The sequence below is a fragment of the Carassius carassius genome, chromosome 41, assembly GCF_963082965.1.
Source record: "Carassius carassius chromosome 41, fCarCar2.1, whole genome shotgun sequence".
In the NCBI taxonomy this organism is placed as follows: domain Eukaryota; kingdom Metazoa; phylum Chordata; class Actinopteri; order Cypriniformes; family Cyprinidae; genus Carassius; species Carassius carassius.
This window is the reverse complement of record NC_081795.1, coordinates 1,837,413-1,859,760: the sequence shown is the minus strand read 5'-3', so window position 1 is coordinate 1,859,760 and position 22,348 is coordinate 1,837,413. Positions and strand designations below refer to the sequence as shown.

At 35.3% G+C, this 22,348-nt stretch overlaps 3 protein-coding genes across 6 annotated transcripts; all 3 read left to right on the top strand.

Moving 5' to 3' along the window:
* Positions 1-3,677: 3,677 nt before the first annotated feature.
* LOC132123377 (gastrula zinc finger protein XlCGF8.2DB-like) lies at positions 3,678-20,612 on the top strand. Of its 4 annotated transcripts, none has more exons than XM_059533959.1 (3): positions 3,678-3,818; positions 7,863-7,942; positions 8,215-9,429. In XM_059533959.1, the coding sequence occupies exons 2-3, from the start codon at positions 7,897-7,899 to the stop codon at positions 9,024-9,026; spliced, it is 858 nt and encodes a 285-aa protein (XP_059389942.1). In that variant the 5' UTR covers positions 3,678-3,818; positions 7,863-7,896; the 3' UTR covers positions 9,027-9,429. The 4 variants fall into 4 exon arrangements, with proteins under 4 accessions (XP_059389942.1, XP_059389943.1, XP_059389941.1 ...); XM_059533960.1 differs by lacking the exon at positions 8,215-9,429 and adding an exon at positions 19,843-20,612 and having other exon boundaries at positions 3,740-3,818; XM_059533958.1 differs by lacking the exons at positions 3,678-3,818; positions 7,863-7,942 and adding an exon at positions 3,921-4,008 and having other exon boundaries at positions 8,227-9,429.
* On the top strand, positions 4,156-4,901 carry LOC132122981 (gastrula zinc finger protein XlCGF7.1-like). Its single transcript, XM_059533519.1, has one exon. The coding sequence runs from the start codon at positions 4,156-4,158 to the stop codon at positions 4,825-4,827; it is 672 nt and encodes a 223-aa protein (XP_059389502.1). The 3' UTR covers positions 4,828-4,901.
* Positions 11,596-13,342, top strand: LOC132123375 (gastrula zinc finger protein XlCGF7.1-like). The gene is made up of 2 exons (XM_059533956.1): positions 11,596-12,085; positions 12,369-13,342. Exon 2 carries the CDS (start codon positions 12,401-12,403, stop codon positions 13,340-13,342), a length of 942 nt encoding a protein of 313 aa, XP_059389939.1. The 5' UTR covers positions 11,596-12,085; positions 12,369-12,400.
* Positions 20,613-22,348: the final 1,736 nt, after the last annotated feature.

Below are 22,348 nucleotides of genomic sequence, written 5' to 3'. Positions count from 1 at the left end.
CTATTCAAGTGTGTTATTAGTATACTAACTGTGGCTCAAGTGGTAGCGCATTGCGTTAGCAGCGCAAGGTTGTGGGTTCGATTCCCAGGGAACACATGTTAGGTAAAAACTGTTAGCCTGAATGCACTGCAAATTGCTTTGGATAAAAGCGTCTGCTAAATGCATCAATGTAAACTAAAACTAGGAAAGTATGATTTTAGTTTACTTTTTATGTACTTCTCAGAAATGGGCTTTATGTACTCCTCATAAATATTGACTTACAAAAATTCTAAATATATTTGAGCTATACTCCTAGAATCTGTGTTTTCATTATTATACGGTAGAGGGCGCCACTACACATCTTCGACACAGAATAAAAAAAAAATAAAAAAAGTTAAGAAGAAAAAAGAATACTAACACATGTAACACAATCATCTGACATGAAACAGCATCAAAACTGTAATGTTGGAATAAAATGTCAACAGATATAGAGGTAATAATTACAGTCAAGCTTTGGGGTGTTGATCAACTCATTCTGAATCCAATAGTCTTTTTTCAGCTTTCTGTTCAAAATGTTATTTCTTTATTTTTTACTTTATTTCTTTTATTTTTTTTAACACATTAAAGCCTTTAGTCCCATATTAAATAACTGTCCATGCCCCTTTTAGCAGACTTAACAACAGATGAGTCAGCAGCACCCCAGTCTCCCCATAACTGCACCCCTCCCTGTCCCTGTGAAGAAGGTGAGCAACACTGAGTTAATGACTTAGCATCATTCCAGGGAGTCTGTGTGGGGCTCTCTGCTCTCTTGCTCTTTTTTTACCATAACAAAAAAGAAAATGAAATATTTATTAATGATAGAAATCAAACACAAATTATTTTCTCACATAATGACCATTATGACATTAAAAACAACCTCCTGTCTGTACTGGATGCAGTTAGAAACAATGAGTAGCTTACCTCAACCTGCATGTAAGTTACAGACAATATTAAAATAATCCAGTTGGATGTGTTCATTAAGACTGAATTTTGGCCGTTTAATGACATCTACAGATACAGACTTTATTATTCCCATCATGAAGGGCAATTTATTTGAGAAGCTTACAACCACACACACACACACACACACAAATCTATCGTATCTAATGTATGTAATCAAGTGGTGGTAATACAGAACTATAGGTAATTTGTGTCAATGTTCTGTAGTGTTAGTGTCACTTATTGGTTTATGGCATATTTTAATATACTGTATATTTCACAGTATATATATATATATATCCACATGCATTGTGTGCATCCTACAGGTAGAAGGAGGAAGAGGTGTGGAAGGAAAGGTAGAAGGGAAAGAAAGTTTCAGTGATGACGAGAATGAGAGATGCATGGTGGAAGAAGGCAGAAGTCATAGGCAGGATGTTGACCCAGGTTTGTGGCCAGCGGATTTGACTGACAGGGAGGCTTTTGTGAGGACACTGTCTACCAGAGATGATGATGATGATGTACTACTGCCACAGGATTCTGAGGGAAAAGCATTCCCAGAATACTTATTGTACAGCAAGGCAGCCAATGGGAGGGAAAAGGTGAGAGAGACTGGGTAACTTACAGCAAATCTTCTAATGCGCTGGATTGCCTCCCATGTGTGCCTTTCTCTTATTACAAAAAAAAAATTACACCTTCCTTCTGTCATTGAGGCCCTTGACAGTATACTCACGACATGTAGTCTCACCAGCGAGGCCAGATGTCCTACTCACTGTCTGGCTCAAAGTACTGCAGTGCATTGATGACAGGAATGTGGTTATCCAGTCTGGAAAAATCTCAATTGACACAGAGGCATCCAATATCAATGCCTTAACAAAAGAGATGCTGGCTCTTAGAGATGGATGGGAGTCACTCCTGTCTGAGGCAACACTGATAGCAACACAAATAGATGTTGCACCTCAGTTTAGCAAGGAACACAGTTGGCAAAAGAAAAGGAAGAGATTCCATGATAAGACCTCTCATCCACTGTGAGACACCAGTATGTCCCTGAGCAAGACACTTAACCCCTAGTTGCTCCAGAGACATGCGACCTCTGACATATGCAGCAATTGTAAGTCGCATTGGATAAAGATGGGTTAGAGATCTCAAACTGAAGTTGGACCAATCAGATGTGAGAGAAGTGACACATATCTGACACAAAGTCACTCCCCCAGTTTATCTTGCTCCAAATTAAAGGGTTAGTTCATCGAAAAATCATAATTATGTTATTAATAACTCACCCTCATGTCGTTCCAAACCCATAAGACCTCTGTTCATCTTCGGAACACAGTTTAAGATAATTTAGATTTAGTCCGAGAGCTCTCAGTCCCTCCATTGAAGCTGTGTGTACGGTATACTGTCCATGTCCAGAAAGGTAAGAAAAACATCATCAAAGTAGTCCATGTGACATCAGAGGGTCAGTTAGAATTTTTTGAAGCATCGAAAATACATTTTGGTCCAAAAATAACAACAACTACAAATTTATTCAGCATTGTCTTCTCTTCCGTGTCTGTTGTGAGAGAGTTCAAAGCAGTTTGTGATATCCAGTTCGCAAACGATTCACTCGATGTAACCGGATCTTTTTGAACCAGTTCACCAAATCGAACTGAATCGTTTTAAATGGTTCGCGTCTCCAATACGCATTAATCCACAAATGACTTAAGCTGTTAACTTGTTTAATGTGGCTGACACTCCCTCTGAGTTCAAACAAACCAATATCCCCGAGTAATGCATGTACTCAAACAGTACACTGACTGAACTGCTGTTCGAGCCTCTATCCCTATATATTTTCGAATGTATAATCTTAATTAACAAGTTGCACTTATCACTGCATTGATAGAGACAGATAATTAATTTTACTTGTCATCCTTAATTTTTCATATGTCGTTTAATTTTGTCATATTCTTCAATCTCTTAACGTTTTGCAAAATCTTTAGTTTTGAATCTCGCTGGGTCTCTCGCGAGAAGTAAATAAAACTTGCTCCACAAACTCAGGATCAAAGCCTGAGTTGACAAAGAAAGTTGATGATTAGCATCATGGTACCAACAAAGCTGGATTGGAGAGGTTTGATTTTGTCAACTCAAAACTAATCCTGTAGCTCTGAATTTGTTCAGCTAACATCATGGTACAGGCCCCTGGTCTATAGAATATAATTTTTTTTCTTTCAATCAGTGCAAATAAATGCAAGAACTGGCAGTGCATCAGATGGAGGTATTTAAAATGTTCGTGTTATCAGTCTGAGATTGTCTGAATAACCATACGTGTCAATGTCTGTTGCCTTTTTTGTCAATCTGTACCCCTTTTTAGCTTACTTGAGGAAGCTCCTGTTCTTTTTTTTTATATATTTGGTGTGTAAGGCAAACCCTTCATCATCGTAAAGGTGATATATACGTAGTTGACATGCATAAGTAAAATAAATAAGTGTATCGTTTTGGTTGGTGTGATTGTGGCACAATGCTATTGGTGTCGACTTAGTTTTAGTATTGAGATCATCAGCTCATTGGTTCAGTTAATGGCTCTTTCCCCAAACAAGCTGATGATCTCAATCAGGTGTGTCATAAATAAGGGAGACATGCAAAATGTGTAGAGCAGGGGGTTCCCAGGACTGGAATTGAGAACCACTGGTGTAGACCAATGAAATCTTTAGAATCTGTGGTGGGCGGAGTTTGTGCTTTAACTGTGTTAAAAAGGTGAGGACATTACAGTGCTTCCCAAACCTGTCCTAGACTCCTCCCTGCCCTGCACCTTTTGTATGTCTCCCTTATCTAACATGCCTGATTACACTCATCAGCTTGTTACTAGAAGATCGCAAGAACTAAATTGAGTGAGTTTGATTAGGGATACATACTAAATGTGCAGGACAGGGAGGCCTCTAAGACATGTTTGGGAAGCACTGGGTGAGGAACATTGACATGATCCTACTGGAGCAGAAGTTGAAGAGGAGGTTGACGACATGAATGATCCAGAACCATCCAGAATAAAACATGAAGATAGTGAGGAACAAACAGGTTTGAGTCTATTCTTCATTCTTCATTGTTGACTGATGACAAGCATTAAAGCTTCTTCTAAAAAAGATGCAGTGACCTCTTTTGGTGTCTGCTTTTAAATTATGTTCACTTTAATTGATTTTTAACTACATAATTTGTTTATTTTCAGACTGGATGGAAGTAAAACCGCAAAGGCATGAGGTGAATGAACGTTGTAAAATCAAAACTTCGAGAAAAAAAGCCAAACAGCTTCACACCTGCTCACAGTGTGGAAATAGTTTCAGAGAAAAAGGAAACATTAAGAAGCACATGAGGATCCACACTGGAGAGAAACCATACACTTGCCCTCAGTGTGGAAAGAGTTTTACTGCAGCATCAGGTCTCTGTTATCATCTGCGCATTCACTCTGGAGAAAAGCCTTTTAACTGTGATCAGTGTGGTAAAAAGTTTATTTCATCATCAAGGCTAAAAGCACACCTGATAGTTCATTCAGATGAGAAGCCTCATGTGTGTTCTTACTGTGGAAAGAGTTTTTCACGACTGGTCAGTTATAAACAGCACCAGAAAACACATAATGAAGTGAGAGATCACATGTGTTTTGAGTGTGGGAAGAGCTTTACTAGAACTGATCATCTGAAACGACACCAAAGGATACATTCTGGAGAGAAACCTTACACGTGTTCATATTGTGACAAGAGTTTCAATCGGTCTGAACACTTGAAAGTACATGAGCGAGTTCATACTGGAGAGAAACCATATCACCGTACTCCGTGTGGAAAGAGTTTCAAACATTCAAACTCTGTAGTGTATGATATGAAAAAGATTTGTCTGAAGTCGTCATTATGAGCAACGTTTATCTATTCATCCAGCTAGTTAGTTTCCAGGTGCTTTATTGGCATGATAAATATTTGTACGTTTATATTGTCAAAGCAAATACAATGAGATTAGTGCAAAACAACAAAACAGTTTAACTGAGCTGCTGAAAAGACAATAGTTCCCTGTTTTCTCCTCATTCATTATGATGATGTCTGAGATCTTCTGTAAATTGGCACATTAAGATCATTTCATTGTGTGTCAACAGACTCAGACAAACTACAGGATCGACACTTTATGTGATAATCACCTACTGATGTGTGTTTTTAATCTTTTACCCCTAAAGTTAAAGTTCATTATTACAAACACTATTAAAGGCTACAGAAAACATTCTTGTACTTGTCATGTTTTTGACATTGAAATAGCACAAATTAGCATTCTTATTCAGCATGTCTGCTAGTTTTGTTCAGACCAATTATACACTATATATAATGTTTTGTTTTTGTTAGTTTTGTCCACTGCTGATTTTATTGGTTAACTCAATCACACAGTCACTGGCCAACAAAAGACTTTATGGATTCAGTTCAAATCTCTTTCTAATGAAAGAAATACACAGTGGAAGAAGTACTTTAAAGCCACACTCAAGTAAAAGTACAGATATCTTATCAGAAAACGACTTTGGTAGAAGTTGAAGCAAAGTCCTTTCAGGCAAGTCATGCCACTCGGCCGCCATCTTGGCAACGCCTCCGGGCAGCTATTTCAGAATAACTGGACAAGCTAAATGAATGGGCATAGAGTCAGAACTGCACTTTCACTGGTCACCGGGACATAAAAACTACATGTTTAGAAACAACAGTAAAATATGACAAAAAATCGCTGAAAAATTTTGATGACTTTGCCCCAAAATAAGGTTTAAAACGCCTTTTTCCCCACAGGTTATACCTTTACGCATGCGCAAGGGTTCCTCAACTGTGCGCATACGTCAGTGGAACCAGACGATAGGCTTAAATATTTCCTGGCTTGATTGTTAAAAGCAGATGATTGGCTTTCCAGCGGGAGGGTGGGACATGTGCACACAACCACCATCTTTGCCGTTACGGGTTTTCCTTATATAGTTGTATTGAGGATTGAGGAAGTGGCATGTCTCTTATAAACTGTCTCTGGTTGAAGTCCCCGTTTAGAATATTACTTGAGTAAAAGTTTTAAAGTATGTAATATTTATTGTACTTAAGTATAAAAAAGTATTTTTTTTATTAAACATAAATATTGAAAGTAAAAGTACAAGTAAATGCAAAATGGAAAAGGAGTAAATGAAAAAAAATTTTATACACAGTTTGAGCAGCGAGATTGCATTCCTTTTTAACTCTTTGTATCTTTGGGTTAGCATAATTCAATTAAAATTTATTTGTTTAGCGCTTTTTACAATACACATTGTTTCAAAGCAACTTCACAGAAAATGCATGTGTCTACATTACAATTTAGAGTGATCTTTTATAATATAATAAAGAATAAGAGCCACTTGATCTGGTATAAAAACTCCAACATAACATTCCAACATAAGAAAACCTTTCTGGGATCTGCATCTGAAGTGGCATTTAGATGTATTCACACAGTCATTCACACAATATTACATTGCTGATATCTGGAGAAAAAACACTTTTAGTTTAATAATAACCATGTCAAATGGTATAGACATAAAAGACATATAGAGGCATTTTGCAACCAATTTAGAATGCCTTTAATTTTGATCATTTTAAATGTGTTTTAATATATTAAATCAGGTAGTGTGTGCACTTTGTGTTTTTGTCTGAATTTTGTGATATACTCAATAATGTCAGATCACACATTATTAAAACAACAGTTACAATAATAGGCTATTTATCACACACCCAAGCCTCAACTTGAGTGGAAAATGATTGGTTGTTTATTTAGTAGTCATTAACCACTAATAATTCATAAAACCTGCTTTCTTGCAGTCTGTGTTCTTCCGAATCGGCTTTGTAATTTAATTAGGAATTGTAGTGGAGTAAACGTGAAAGATGAACTTCTAGTTTCAAGATTATTTGTTCCTCAGACAGTCTTCTTTAATCTGTTTTAAAATGAGTAAATTTCAACAATTTACTCATATAGGCACATTACGATCATCATATCCCTGGGATTGAAACATTTAGGGCTTTAAAATGAGGAATTAAGGAAATTAAGTCAAGAAAATCATATTTAGATCTTGAATAATTGAGACACAGGCACACAATCTTTGGGAAAATCAAATTTTGGTGACATGGCATTCAGACAGGTATATTAAATGCAGTTTTTTTAGTTTCAACATTATATCTTCTTCAGACATTACTCTTAAAAAATAAAAAGTTATTGCAAAGGGACCCACATTTGGTTTCTGAAAACTGAAAATGGAACAATTGCACATATCCATTACTCTGGAATTGAAACATATATAAGACCTTAAACATGATAATATTCAAATAAATGTTTGTTAAGAACCATTAATAAGAAACATTAACCAGCTAGAAGGTTATTAAGATATTTTAATACCTAATGAGATACAAGAGTGCAAACTTCAGAAAAAGAAAAAAAAAACATAAAAAGTGTTTTCCCCATACTTGAACTGTCACAATGCAACAACTATTGCTGAATTCAACCGATTGTACTAATAGAATAAAACATCTTTCATCTTTCCAAAGTCATTTTTTATCCTGTAATTTGGCCCCAAATTTCACTTAAAAATTTTCTTTTTTACTCACCTCTAAAATAATGATTTACTCTGTAATTATCCATGACATTAAATATCTGGTATTTTACACTACTTATGTTTGGCTTTCTTCATTAAAAATATGAAGAAAACCAAAACTTTTAGTTGGGGGAAGTTTCAGAAATTTGCTTGATTTGACACAAAAAATTTAACTATACTAAGATCACAGGTTTGTACTGGATTGGTTTCAGTGTTGTGTAGACGATGACTGTGATTGACACGAACAATGAAATCTTCAGAATCTGTGGTGGGTGGAGTTTGTGCTTGTGTTAAAAAGGTGAGGAACATTCACATGATCCTACAGGACTGGAGCAGAAGCTGAAGAGGAGGTTGACGACATGAATGATCAAGAACCATCCAGAATAAAACATGAAGATACAACAGGTTTGTGTCCATTCTTGATTCTTCATTGTTGACTGCTGAGAAACATTAAAGCTTCTGTTAAAAAGATTAGTGGCTGGGAAATAATTAGCAATGAATTATAAATGATCATCTAACTGATCATATGCACATTTTAATTTTATTAACAAGAAATGACAGAATTAACCTTTGACACATCAAAGATAAAAATTTGATTTTTTGTTTTGTTTTTTGGTTTCTGCTATTAAATTGTGTTCATTTAACTGATTTTAACCACATCATTTTTTTTATTTTAGTCTGGATGGAAGTAAAACAGCAAAGACATGAGGGGAATGAAGTGGAGGAGGAACGCTGTAAAGTCAAAACTTCAAGACAAAAAGACAAACCGCTTCACACCTGCTCTCAGTGTGGAAAGAGTTTCAAACGTAAAGGAAACGTTAAGACGCACATGAGGATCCACACTGGAGAGAAACCACACACATGCCCTCAGTGTGGAAAGAGTTTCATACACAAAGGAAGCCTTAATAGGCACATAATAATCCACACTGGAGAGAAACAATACACCTGCTCTCAGTGTGGAAAGAGTTTCAAACGCAAAGAAAACCTTAAGAATCACATGAGAATCCACACTGGAGAGAAACCATACACATGCCCTCAGTGTGGAAAGAGTTTTACTGCAGCACGAAGTCTCTGTTATCATCTGCGCATTCACTCTGGAGAAAAGCCATTTAACTGTGATCAGTGTGGTAAAAAGTTTATTTCATTATCAAGGCTAAAAACACACTTGATAGTTCATTCAGATGAGAAGCCTCATGTGTGTTCTTTCTGTGGAAAGAGTTATTCACGGCTAGACAGTTATAAACTGCACCAGAAAACACATTATGAAGTGAGAGACCACATGTGTTTTGAGTGTGGGAAGAGCTTTACTAGAACTGATCATCTGAAACAGCACCAAAGGATTCACACTGGAGAGAAACCTTACAAGTGCTCCTACTGTGACAAGAGTTTCATTCAGTCTGGAAGCCTGAAAGTACATGAGCGAGTTCACACTGGAGGGAAACCATATCACTGTACTCAGTGTGGAGTTTTAAACATAAAAACTCTGTAGTGTATCATACGAGTTAGTTTCCAGGTGCTTTATTGGCATGACAAATATTTATACATTCATATTGTAAAAGCAATTACAATGAGATTAGTGCAAAACAACAAAGACAAAACAATGTAACTGACAATTAGTGAATTCACAGTCTGACAGAAACAACACAGTCGTCATGTTTAACTGAGCTGCTGAAAAGACAATAGTTCCCTTTTTTTTCCTCATTCATTATGATAATGTCTGAGATCTTCTGTAAATTGGCAAATTAAGCCTATTTCATTTTGTTTCAACAGACCGAGACAAACTACAGGATCGACACTTGATGTGATAATCACCTACTGATGTGTGTTTTTAATCTTTTAACCCTAAAGTTAAAGTTCATTATTACAAACACTATTAAAGGCTACATAGACCATTCTTGCACTTGTCATATTTTTTACATTGAAATAGCATAAATTAGCATTTTTATTCAGCATGTCTGCAAGTTTTGTTCAGACCAATTATACACTATATATAATGTTTTGCAGTGTTGTGCATGAACGCGTTCATATTTTCGCCGAACGATGAACTGAACGAATCACTTTTCATACAATGAACGTGAACGACAGCGGTGCTCACTCTGGCAGGAATGAACAGCACGCACAGTTCACGTTCACGCTCATTTGAAAAGTCAGGTTTTACCAGGGCTTAATTTGAGCCGGAACATGTTCCGTCACCTCCGACATTGGATCCGGCACTTGATGTGCTACTAAAATTAATTGCCTGAATGAAAAAAAAAATTACTGTTTGTGTAGTGTTCAATGTTTGTGACACATGACTTGCGCGCTTGTTGTACTAGTTGAGATTGCTGTTAGCCTCGATCGTTTCACGCAGGGGAAAAAGGTCAAAAAGACAGGAAAGTTTGCTTAACTTTTTCAAATACGCTGGACAGTCAGATCCCAAACAAGCAAAAATCGTTTCCACTGATCAAAAAGGAGACCACGGTGGACACAGTAGCCTAGTATCGATATCTCGTTATTTCGACATAATAAGGGGACATTCTAATCTGCATTAAGCCACATTAAGCGTTCTTATAATGGTTTTCTATGGGAGGAAAATGCTTAACCGTTCATATTATGGGCTCATCTGATTTTTTGTACATAGCATAGCCTATTTGTTAGGATTTTAGTATCATAATGATTAGGCTAATAAATGCACGCACAATTATCCGTGAACTTGATTTGAACAAATGCCTTTCTGTGTGCAAAATTCAGAATTAAATTAATGTGCAGAAATTTGTACAAACAGAGAGTAGGCTATGTAGGCATACTACTGTATACTGTTGTAGCCATTAAAAAAAGCGAACCGTTTTTAGATATGTGAACTTTTAAAAAAAAAAAAAGAACTATGAACATGAACTAGTTCATTATCATCTGTGTGAACTGAACTTTGAGCTAGTTCTTTTTAAGTATGAACTGGCACAACACTGATGTTTTGTTTGTTTTTTCCACTGCTGATTTTATTGGTTAACTTAATCATACTTACTTGAGATACAGGTGCACAATCTTTGGGAATAGATTGAATTAATAGCGTAATTTCCAGACGCTATGGTTGCTATGATTTGCAATATCCACGACAGTAACGTATTATTCGTATCTCTTTTCGAATAATATAAGTGAATATATAAAATACTTCTTAATTGTTCTTCAAATCGTTGCACAAATAGATTAATGGACAACTGGGTAAAAAGTGACCAGATATAGGTGACAGTGACCAGCGCTGTGCAACTCTCAGCTACCAAAAATAAACAAATATAACAAACAAGGACAGGGCAGATGAACTTGTAAAATAATTTTATTATAGCAGTGCATCAAAATTCAGTTCGCTGAAAGAGCTCAGAACCTACAGCATAACACAATATTAGCACGCAGTAGGGAGCTTGTGTAGGCCTTTATATCTTTCGTACCACGTTGAGAAACAGACACTCGCAAAGTTGAATGAATAAGCTATCAAACTCCATGATCGCCATTCAATGAATAGACTTAAGAGTTTCACTGAATGCAATGAGTTTTCTTGTGTTTATAAACATTATTATCTATTTTTTATGGGTTACATTCTGTATTTGCTTGCCTTTTTTAATATTCACTTATGACGAATGCTTACATGAATACCATAAAATAACACTGGGATTTAAGTAATTAACCTTTTAAATTTGACATTTAAACAAGGGAGAGGGGATAGACATAGGGCCTATTGCAGATGAGCAAGCATCCTAAAATATATGTCTTGCAGATGTAAATGCAGATGTCAAATATACACCTGTGTTGTATATGTGCTATCAGGGGTGTAACTGACAATTAGTGAAACAATAGTCTGACCAAAACACGGCCATCTGAGCTGTTGAAAAGCTCATTCATTATGATGATGTGAAGAACCATTAACCATTAATAGGAACCATTATACACCTGAAAGGTTATTGAGATGTATTTAATAACGTGCCTAGTGAGATACATGAGTTCAAACTTCAACTCAATCGCTGAGTCACCTGCCAACATGTAGACTTCATGGATTCAGTTCACAGCTCTTCCATCCAGGTGAGAAAAATACATAAATGAAGACAGAAGACAAAATATTAAATGTCATGGATTAATATGTACTGAGTAATCAATCAATTCTGTAGAGGATTTGGAGAGATTTGAAACCAAAAAACTAAGTAATTGAGAAAGACTGCAGTGTCATTATTATATTTTTGAACAGAAATGTGTAGGTCATTTAGTGAAATCAGCTGACTTTATATGCCAATGGGACACTTCAAAGATGGACAAAATCAAAAATTCAAGTTGGGGAATTTTGGTTGCTTTGCCACAAACTAACCCTATCCTAATGATTTCTGTGTTGTGATGATCACTGGGATTGAAACAACCAATGAAATCTTCAGAATCTGTGGTGGGCGGAGTTTGTGCTTGTGTTAAAAAGGTGAGGAATATTCACATGATCCTACAGGACTGGAGCAGAAGTTGAAGAGGAGGTTGACGAAATGAGGCATCCAAAACTATCCAGAATAAAACATGAAGATACTGAGGAACAAACAGGTTTGTGTCCATTCTTGATTCTTCATTGTTGACTGCTGACAGACATTAAAACTTCTGTTACAAAGACATAGTGGCTCTGAAGTAATGAGCAATAGGAATTATAAATGATCATCTAACTGATCATATGCACGTTTTAATTTTAATAACAAGGAATGACAGAACTAACCTTTGACACATCAAAGATCTGATACTTGATACAGATAAATATGTGACCTCTTTTGTTTTCTGCTATTAAATCGTGTTCACTTTAACTGATTTTAACCAAATCTTTTGTTTATTTTAGTCTGGATGGAAGTAAAACAGCAAAGACATTAGATGAATGAAGTGGAGGAGGAACATTGTAAAATCAAAACTTCAAGACAAAAATACAAACAACTTCACACCTGCTCACAGTGTGGAAAGAGTTTCAGACACAAAGGAAACCTTAATACGCACATGAGGATCCACACTGGAGAGACACCATACACTTGCTCTCAGTGTGGAAAGAGTTTCAAACGCAAAGAAAACCTTAAGACACACACAAGGATCCACACTGGAGAGAAACCATACACTTGCTCTCATTGTGGAAAGAGTTTCAAACGCAAAGAAACCCATAAGACACACACAAGGATCCACACTGGAGAGAAACCATACACTTGCTCACAGTGTGGAAAGAGTTTTACTGCAGCACAAAATCTCCATTATCATCTGCGCATTCACTCTCGAGAAAATCCTTTTAACTGTGATCAGTGTGGTAAAAAGTTTATTTCATCATCAAGTCTAAAATCACACCAGAAATTTCATTCAGATGAGAAGCCTCATGTGTGTTCTTTCTGTGGAAAGAGTTATTCACGGCTGGACAGTTATAAAAAGCACCAGAAAACACATAATGAAGTGAGAGAACACATGTGTTTTGAGTGTGGAAAGAGCTTTACTACAAGTGTACATCTTAAACAGCACCAAAGAATTCATACTGGAGAAAAACCTTACAAGTGTTCATATTGTGACAAGAGTTTTACTCAGCCTGCACACATGAAAACCCATGAGCGAGTTCATACTGGAGAGAAGCCGTATCACTGTACTCAGTGTGGAAAGAGTTTTGCCACTACAACAGGTCTCAGTGTTCATCTGCACATTCACTCTGGAGAAAAGCCTCACTTGTGTTCTTTCTGTGGAAAGAGTTTTTCACGACTGGACGTTTGCAAACGGCACCAGAAAACACATTCTGAAGTGAGAAATCACATGTGTTTTGAGTGTGGGAAGACTAGACTTTACTAGAACTGATCATCTGAAACAGCACCAAAGGATTCACACTGGAGAGAAACCTTACAAGTGCTCCTACTGTGACAAGAGTTTCATTCAGTCTGGAAGCCTGAAAGTACATGAGCGAGTTCACACTGGAGGGAAACCATATCACTGTACTCGGTGTGGAGTTTTAAACAAAAAAACTCTGTAGCGTATCATATGAGTTATTCCCAGGTGCTTTATTGGCATGACAAATATTTATACATTCATATTGTAAAAGCAATTACAATTAGAATAGTGCAAAACAACAAAGACAAAACAATGTAACTGACAGGTAGTGAATTAATAGCCTGACAGAAACAACACAACTGTCATGTTTAACTGAGCTGCTGAAAAGACAATAGTTCCCTATTGATATGTGCTTTTAATCTTTTACCCCTAAAGTTAAAGTTCATTATTACAAACACTATTAAAGGCTACAGAAACCATTCTTGCACTTGTCTTGTTTTTTTTTTACAATGAAATAGCATAATTTAGCATTTTCATTCAGCATGTCTGCTAGTTTTGTTCAGACCAATTATTTATTATACATTATATATAATGTTTTGGTTTATTTTGTTAGTTTTTTTCCACTGTATATTGTATTGGTTAACTCAATTACATGATCACCTGCCAACAAAAGACTAAACGGATTCAGTTTAATATGAATCAGTTCGGATTCAGAAATATTCAGTGGACGAAGTACATAAAAGCCACAGTCAAATAAAAGTACAGATATCTTTCAGAAAATGACTTTCGTAGAAGTGAAAGTTACAATTTAGAATATTACTTGAGTAAAAGTTTTAAAGTGTGTGATATTTATTGTACTTAAGTATGAAAAGTATTTTTTATATTAAACATACATATTGAAATAAAAAGTACAAGCAAATTCAAAATGGAAAGGAGTAAAGAAATATTAAAAAAATGTATATGTTATACACAGTTTGAGCAGCGAGATTGTATTTATTTTTAACTCTTCTATATTGTATCTTTGGGTTAGCATAATTCAATTCAAATGTATTTGTGTAGCGTTTTTTATAATACACAATTCCAATACTAATTAAACTGAACAGAGATGACATCACTGAATTCAATGATGAACTGCCTTTAACTCTCATTTTGCATCGACACACTGTTTTCCTAATGAATGTTGATCAGTTGCTTTGACAAAATGTATTTTGTTTAAAGCGCTATAAAAAATAAAGGTGACTTGACTTGACATTGTTTTAAAGCAACTTTACAGAAAATGCATTTGTCTAATTTACAATTTAGAGTGATCTTTTATAATATAATATAGAACAAGAGGCAATCGATCTGGTACGAAAATTCTTTTATTCCAACATAGATTTTATTTTAGACAATTCGTGATGATTTGAAAAGGCTAAACTGATCGAACATAGGTTCACTCTCTGCCACTGGCAGCTTGGTCTTTACTTAAAAAAAAACCTAAAACTTATATTTAACAAAAAATGCTTCAAACGATTTCTAAATTAACTTAATAAAGAGCATCCCTTCATTCAGACACAGTGAAGATCTGATCAGAATCAGTGTAGAGGTGCCAAGTCTGAAAGATTTTGATGCTAGAGAGAATGTGGCCAGCTGGTTTAGTCAAGACCAAAGATCAAGAAGGCCAAACTACAGGAGTTGGCCATCCGAGGGGCATGTGACTGCAATTGAGGATATTGCAGAAGACATTGAGCCATGAGATGTTCAGTTTGAAGACCTTAAAACACTTAATTTAGATTTTCTTTTTATTTCATTTATCTTGAGGTGTTTTAAGTTTAATTTTCAGCTCAGTGAAGCACTTTAAGCACCAACACTTTTTCAGTAAGTTACCTTTCTTGTAGAGTTGTGCTTCAAATAAAGAACTTTATGTTGACCAGATTGTAAGTTAATCATTTAGGCAACAAGTCAATATTGCCTATATGGACAGCGATTTAAAAAAAAAAGTAAACTTGTAAAAATGGAGTGTTAAATGCGGTGACAAACAGGCTTTTCTCCAACGACAATCCTTTTTATTTTGGCTGTTTCGGTAGCTGTGAAACAAATGACATAACTAAGCTTTGGCTCATCAAATATCTGATACCAGAGATTTATAACTAGGGGGTATTCAAAAAACAAGGTTAATTTACCCTCACATACACTCTGAACTCTTGGACGATCAACCCAAACCTTGCTTACTCAAGGTACGCTGGTTCCAATAATGCATCTGGGAGAAAGTTCACTCAACTCCGAGTATGTTCCTGGTTAATATGCAAAAAAAATTACTCAACAGAACAAAGAGTCATTATGATGATGGATTAGCGGGAAACCAACAGCAGTTCTGTCTTAGTAAGTTTGAATTGAAGGTGATGGTCATTTATCCAGCTAGAAATGTCACTCAGACAGGCTGTAATGTGAGTAGCTACCATCGGATCATCTGGTTGGAATAAGAAGTAGAGCTGAATGTATTCAGCATAGCAGTGATAAGCCATGCTTCTGAATGACAGATCTTAATGATGTCATGTAGATGGAGAAGAGAAGCGGTCCAGGTACTGAGCCTTGAGGAACCCCAGTAGCAAGAAGTTGTGACTTAGAAACTTCACCACTTCAAGACACAATGAAAGATCTGAAAAGAGTGTTTATCCAAAGTAGACAATCATTTCAAGAAGAAGTCTATCAGTTCATCCAGCTAGGTACTTACAAATATTTGTACATTTATATTGTCAAAGTAATTGCAGCGTTTCAGCATACACTTAAAATGAGAATAGTGCAAAACAAAGAAAAAAAAATGTTGCAACTGACAATTAGTGAAACAATAGTTTTGCAGAAAAAACATGGCCATTATGTTTAATTAAGCTGCTGAAAAGCCAATAGTTCCCCGTTTTCTCCTCATTCATTATGATGATGTGTGAAATCTTCTGTAAATTGGCACATCAAGATCATTTCAATGTCTATCAACAGACTGAGGTGATCCACAGGATATAAGATAATCACCTATTGATGTGTGTTTTTAATATTTAACCCCTCAGGTTAAAACTCACTATTAAAAGTACTATGAGAAACCATTCCTGCATATTTTTGACATTAAAATAGCATACATGTGCATTTTCATTCAGTCTGTCTGTCGGTTTTGTTCAGACCGATTATATATTATACATGAATATGTACTCAGTACTCAATATTTTGTAGATGCGATCAATTACAGGCTGAATCTAAAATTCTGAAATCTAAATTATAAATGGAATATTTATACATAACTTTATAAAGACTGCACCATCATTATTTTATTTTTACTTGGATATTGGTAGGTCTATTAAAATCAGCTGAGTTTAGCAATACTTGCTGCCTTATATGCCAATGGTGATGCTTCAAAAATTGGGAAAAGTTCACTTAATGTTTGTTTTTTTTCCACATGAAGTTTGCACTCCTGTATCTCAAAAGTGTTAAAGATATATCAATCTTTTAGGTAGTTAATGGTACTTATTAATAGTTTTTAAACATTTCTTTCAATATTCTCTTTTAAGAACATATGGTTCACTTGGAGATATGAATTGTTATATTTTCAGTGTTCAGAAAACAAATGTGGGTCACTTTGCATAGCTAAAAACATTATTTTAAATAAGAATGTCTGAAGATGACATGCACAGACTAGAAATTGAACTTCTATTAAAAGAAAAAGAAAAAAGAATGACAAAAATATTGTTTTCCGAAATATTGTGCGCCTGTATCTCAATAAGTATTAAATATCTCTTTTAAAGCCCTAAATGTTTCAATCCCTGTGATATTGCGATCATAATGCATCTCTGAGTAAATTGTTGAATTTTACTAATCTTCAGTGGACAAAGACCAGATATGGATAATTTTTCATTCAGCTAATGCTTATTAAAGAGGACAGTCTGAAGAACAATATTATGAAAACTAGAAATGCATTGTTTTATTTTAGTAAAACAAATGAACCATATAGGACTTTAAAAATGAATATACCAAAAGAAAAGTGAAGAGTCTCTACACAGATATCTTTAATATGTCTTGAGTTACAAGCATGCAAGCTTTTTTTACCCTCATTTTTGAAGTGTCAGCATTGGCACATAATGCAACAAGCACAGCTAAATTAAACTGATTTTAAATGACCCATCTCTGTGTTAAATAAAAATAAAATAAATAAACAAACAATTAAAAAAAAAAACATTGCAACTGATAGTTGAGCGTAAATTAAGTAAAAACAATGTAAAATAAGTATAGCAAGAATCACTTTGTCTATGGAAATCTTCATAAACCATGAAAACCCTAAATGTTTGTGTTACCAGGAATTTCCTGTAGGTGGAAGAAATACAGTAAAATTTACAGCGCATTTACATTTGAAAGATTCTTCCAGTTTGAAGAGTATAACTTTATCAAGCTTTTGGTGGCTCAACAGTTCATCAGTAAAAGTGTGGGATTTTCACATCATTCTTAGAACAAACTCCAGCAGATGAAATCTGATACATAGGCCTATGGTAAATATTTAGTTTATTAAAGAGGAGATTGACATGAGTGTCACACTAACTCTGTCGAAAGAACAAGGAGCATGATTAACAATCTTTTAATTTCTTGTAACACAAGGGTGATCCAATATAAGCGCGTGGAATCACACAGCTATGTAATCACACAGATTTGTTCCCTTTTTACCCCTAATTAGTAGGCCTACAAATTAGTAACTTAGGGGTATGAATTATTACTCTTATTGTACTTATATGTATGGTGTACTGCTGTTGTAACCCAAGAGGTATGATTTTAGCCCTTTTTTTCTGTGTGGCCTGGGTGAGAGTGAGATTTCCCGGCCTGAAATTCTAAACCTGACTGTAATGTAATATGTTATTTCAAAGTTGCAAAATGAGGAAAGTCTATCAATTTACTCAGTTAATTAATTGTCATGACAAATATTTGTACATTTATTGCAGAGAATTTAACTGCTACATCAGGTTTAACATATCGTCTGCTCTGTCACTCTGGAGAACAGCCATGTAGCTCTGATCAGTGTGGTAAAGATTTTATCTCATCATCAAAATAAGAAGTTCATTCAGATGAGAAGCCTCAAATATGTTCTTTCTGTGGAAAGAGATTTTCACTGCAACACAATTTAAAACAGCACATTAAAATACATAATGACCAGAAAGATCACGTGTGTTGTGAGAAGAGCTTTTTATGCACAAAAAGCACAATGTTTTCCAAATGCTGTCTCAAAGAGCAAAGTTTACCCATTCATCCAGTTAGTTTGATAGTTTTTCAGGTACTTCATTGGTGTGACACAATATTTGTACACTTGTAATGTCAAAGTAATTGCAGAATTATTGAATGCATTTAAATTTTGCAAACAACACAGTGTAACTGACAATTAGTGAAACAATAGTTTGACAGAAACACAGTCGTCATGTTTAACTGAGCTGCTGAAAAGACAATAGTTCCCTGTTTTCTCCTCATTCATTATGATGATGTCTGAGATCTTCTGTAAATTGGCACATTAAGATCATTTCATTGTGTGTCAAAAGACTCAGACAAACTACAGGATCATCAATTTATATGATAATAACCTACTGATGTGTGTTTTTAATCTTTTACCCCTCAGGCTGAATTTCATGATTTTATATATATATATATTTTTTTTTTCTTTTCTTTTCTTTTTCTTTACCTGAACTAGTTTTCTTCTAATTTTTTTGGTCAACTCAATCACTCAGTTCAGATTCAGTTCACAGCTCTTTCTGATGGTTGAAATACATAAATGAAGAACAAGGACAAAATATTAAATGTCATTGATGAATAAGTACTGAGTAATAAAAAAAAATATGAGCATGGTATTTGGAGCCAAATTACAGGGTATAAGGATTACTTGAGAAGATTGCAGCATCATTATTTTATAGTTTTGTACAGAGGTCATTTAGTAAAATCAGCTGAGTTTAGCAACAGCTGCTGCATTATCTGCTAATGGTGACATTTCAAAGATGGAAGCTTTGAGTTTGTGGTAATTTGGTTTCTTTGTCACAAACTAACCCTATATTAAAGTTTCTAATGGAATTGATTCAGTGTTGTGTAGGCGATCACCATGATTGACACGGCCAATGAAATCTTCCGAATCTGTGGTGGGCGGAGTTTGTGCTTTAACTGTGTTAAAAAGGTGAGGAATATTCACATGATCCTACAGGACTGGAGCAGACACCAGGAGAAGCTGCTGAAAATGACACATACTATGGTAAAGGTGGAGTCTGTTAAAGAGGAGATAGAAGACATGAGTGTTTCAAAACCATCCAGAATAAAGCATGAAGATACTGAGGAACAAACAGGTTGGTGTCCATTCTTGGTTCTTCGTTGTTGACCTCTAACTGATCATATCAACATTTTAATTGTCTAAACAAGGAATGAGAGAACTAACCTTTGGCACATCAAAGATCTGATCCTTATCTAATATATGACTGTGTTTGGTTTCTGCAATTAAATCAGGTTCACAGATTTTTAACCACATCATTTGTTTATTTTAGACTGGATGGAATTAAAACAGCAAAGACATGAGGTGAATGAAGTGGAGGAGGAATGTTGTAAAATCAAAGGCGAACAGCTGTTCACATGCACTCAGTGTGGAAAGAGTTTCAGACACAAAGGAAGCCTTAAGAAGCACATGAGGATCCACACTGGAGAGAAACCATACACATGTCCTCAGTGTGGGAAGAGTTTTACTGCAGCAGCGGATCTCTGTTATCATCTACGCATTCACTCTGGAGAAAAGCCATTTAACTGTGATCAGTGTGGTAAAAAGTTTATTTCCTCATCAAGGCTAAAAGCACACCAGAAAGTTCATTCAGATGAGAAGCCTCATGTGTGTTCTTACTGTGGAAAGAGTTTTTCACGACTGGCCGGTTATAAACAGCACCAGCAAACACATAATGAAGTGAGAGAACACATGTGTTTTGAGTGTGGGAAGAGCTTTGCCACAGCTGATCGTCTGAAACATCACCAAAGGATTCACAGTGGAGAGAAACCTTACAAGTGCTCCTACTGTGACAAGAGTTTCACTCAGTCTGGAAACATGAAAGTACATGAGTGAGTTCATACTGGAGAGAAACCTTACAAGTGCTCCTACTGTGTCAAGAGTTTCACTGATTCTGAAACCCTGAAAAAACATGAGCGAGTTCACACTGGACAGAAACCATACCACTGTACTCAGTGTGGAAAGAGTTTCTCTCTGTCAGTGTCTCTACTGATTCATATTACAAAGCATTGCTCTGAGAGCAAAAGTTTCCTACATATTCAGTATTTCAAATAAATTATATGCGACTCAGATATGAGATTAGCTCAAATAAACTAATTTTGCTTTGAAACGCCACAAGATTTGTGATTTTGTTGCAGAACTTATTTTTACATTGATGTTGTTTATTCTTTAATTAAATGTCTGCTCATTAAGACACTGACAAAGAAACACCCAAATTAAACTGTAAAAATATGAAACAAAATATATTTTTTATAAATGCATTATTATTATATATGCAACATAAAAATTGCATTTGCTCTGTATAATGATGCAAATAAAATGGACATTTTTTACTGACATCTCTGATTGTGTGAGATTTTTATTGATGTGTTATTTTTATTTCATTTCTAGTATTTTAGTTATTTTGTAAAAAAAAATTGTTTACCCCTAATGATCCTGTAGTTTTTCTCAGAGCTTAATGTGTCAATTTACAGAAGATCTCAGACATCATCGTAATGAATGAGGAGAAAACAGATGATGACAGTATTATTGTCAGGAGACATTATTCTATGTAAACTGCATGAAAATAATGTAAATATGCACAGTATAAAATCATTATTTCTATGGAAAATCCTCATAAAATCTGAAAAACCTATATACGTGTATGCCATCCTATGAAAGAGAAACTCTAAACTCCAGGTGCAGCAGCTGAAATCTGACACATGGTAAAAATTGATTTTACTGAAAGGGAGATTGATGACATGAGTGATTCAGAACCATCCAGAATAAATCACAATGATACTGAGAAAAAAACAGACTTTTCTCCATTCTCAAACCTTCATTTTTGACAGTTTTGGTAGCTGTGAAATATCGATCAGTGGATATTAAATGATACAAAAAATGCATTTAAATGATCATGTCTCGGTACATCAGTAACAAGTGAATGACAGAACTAAGCTTTGGCTCATCAAATATCTCACAATCACAGACTGATACCTGGGGGGGAATTCCAGAAACAAGGTTAATTTACAGTCACACATACTCTCTGTTGAATCAAAACCTTGAGGTATGCTGCTTCTAAAAACACATTCGGGAGTAAGTTCAGTCAACTCAGAGTATGTTCCTGGTTAACACGCAAACAATACTCAACTAGAGCGATGAGTCACTATGGAAACGGACACTAAGAAAAAGTGTGACCTGCGTTTTTTGGAATCAAAAGTTTATCCTCTTACTTACCTTTAAACATAACCTGCCTTTCTGGAATACCCCCCCCCCCATCTCTGTTGTTTTCTGCTTTTAAATCAGACTTCACATTCAGTTTTCACATTTATCCACATTGAAATGATTGTAACTTAATATGTTTATCTAAAGTAGTCACTCTATCAATTCATCCAGTTACAGTAGGTGACCATCCAAAATGCCGGTTATACCGCTGCGGGTACCACCGCAGCGTCTGCAAAGTGCATTTGAAGCTTTTGGCCGCTGAGTGGCGCTTTAAATACAAGTTATCAAACAAGTGCATCAAAGCATATTTTCACAAATAGACGTCAGTTTTGCCTCGCTGATGTGTTACATTTGACGGCTTCAGTCACGGAAAATTAAACAAAAACACTAAAGTTGAAATATTTGCTATATTTAATATTCACAGATGAAGGTTTGGTACTTATGAAGTTATGTGCATTTCTTAGAACTAATTCAAGCAGGATAAATGTCAATCTGTGTCTGAGCCTGTGCTTATATTTTCTCTAATCTACTAAGTATTAAACCATATTTTAGATTTGACACATTTAAAAGGTGTG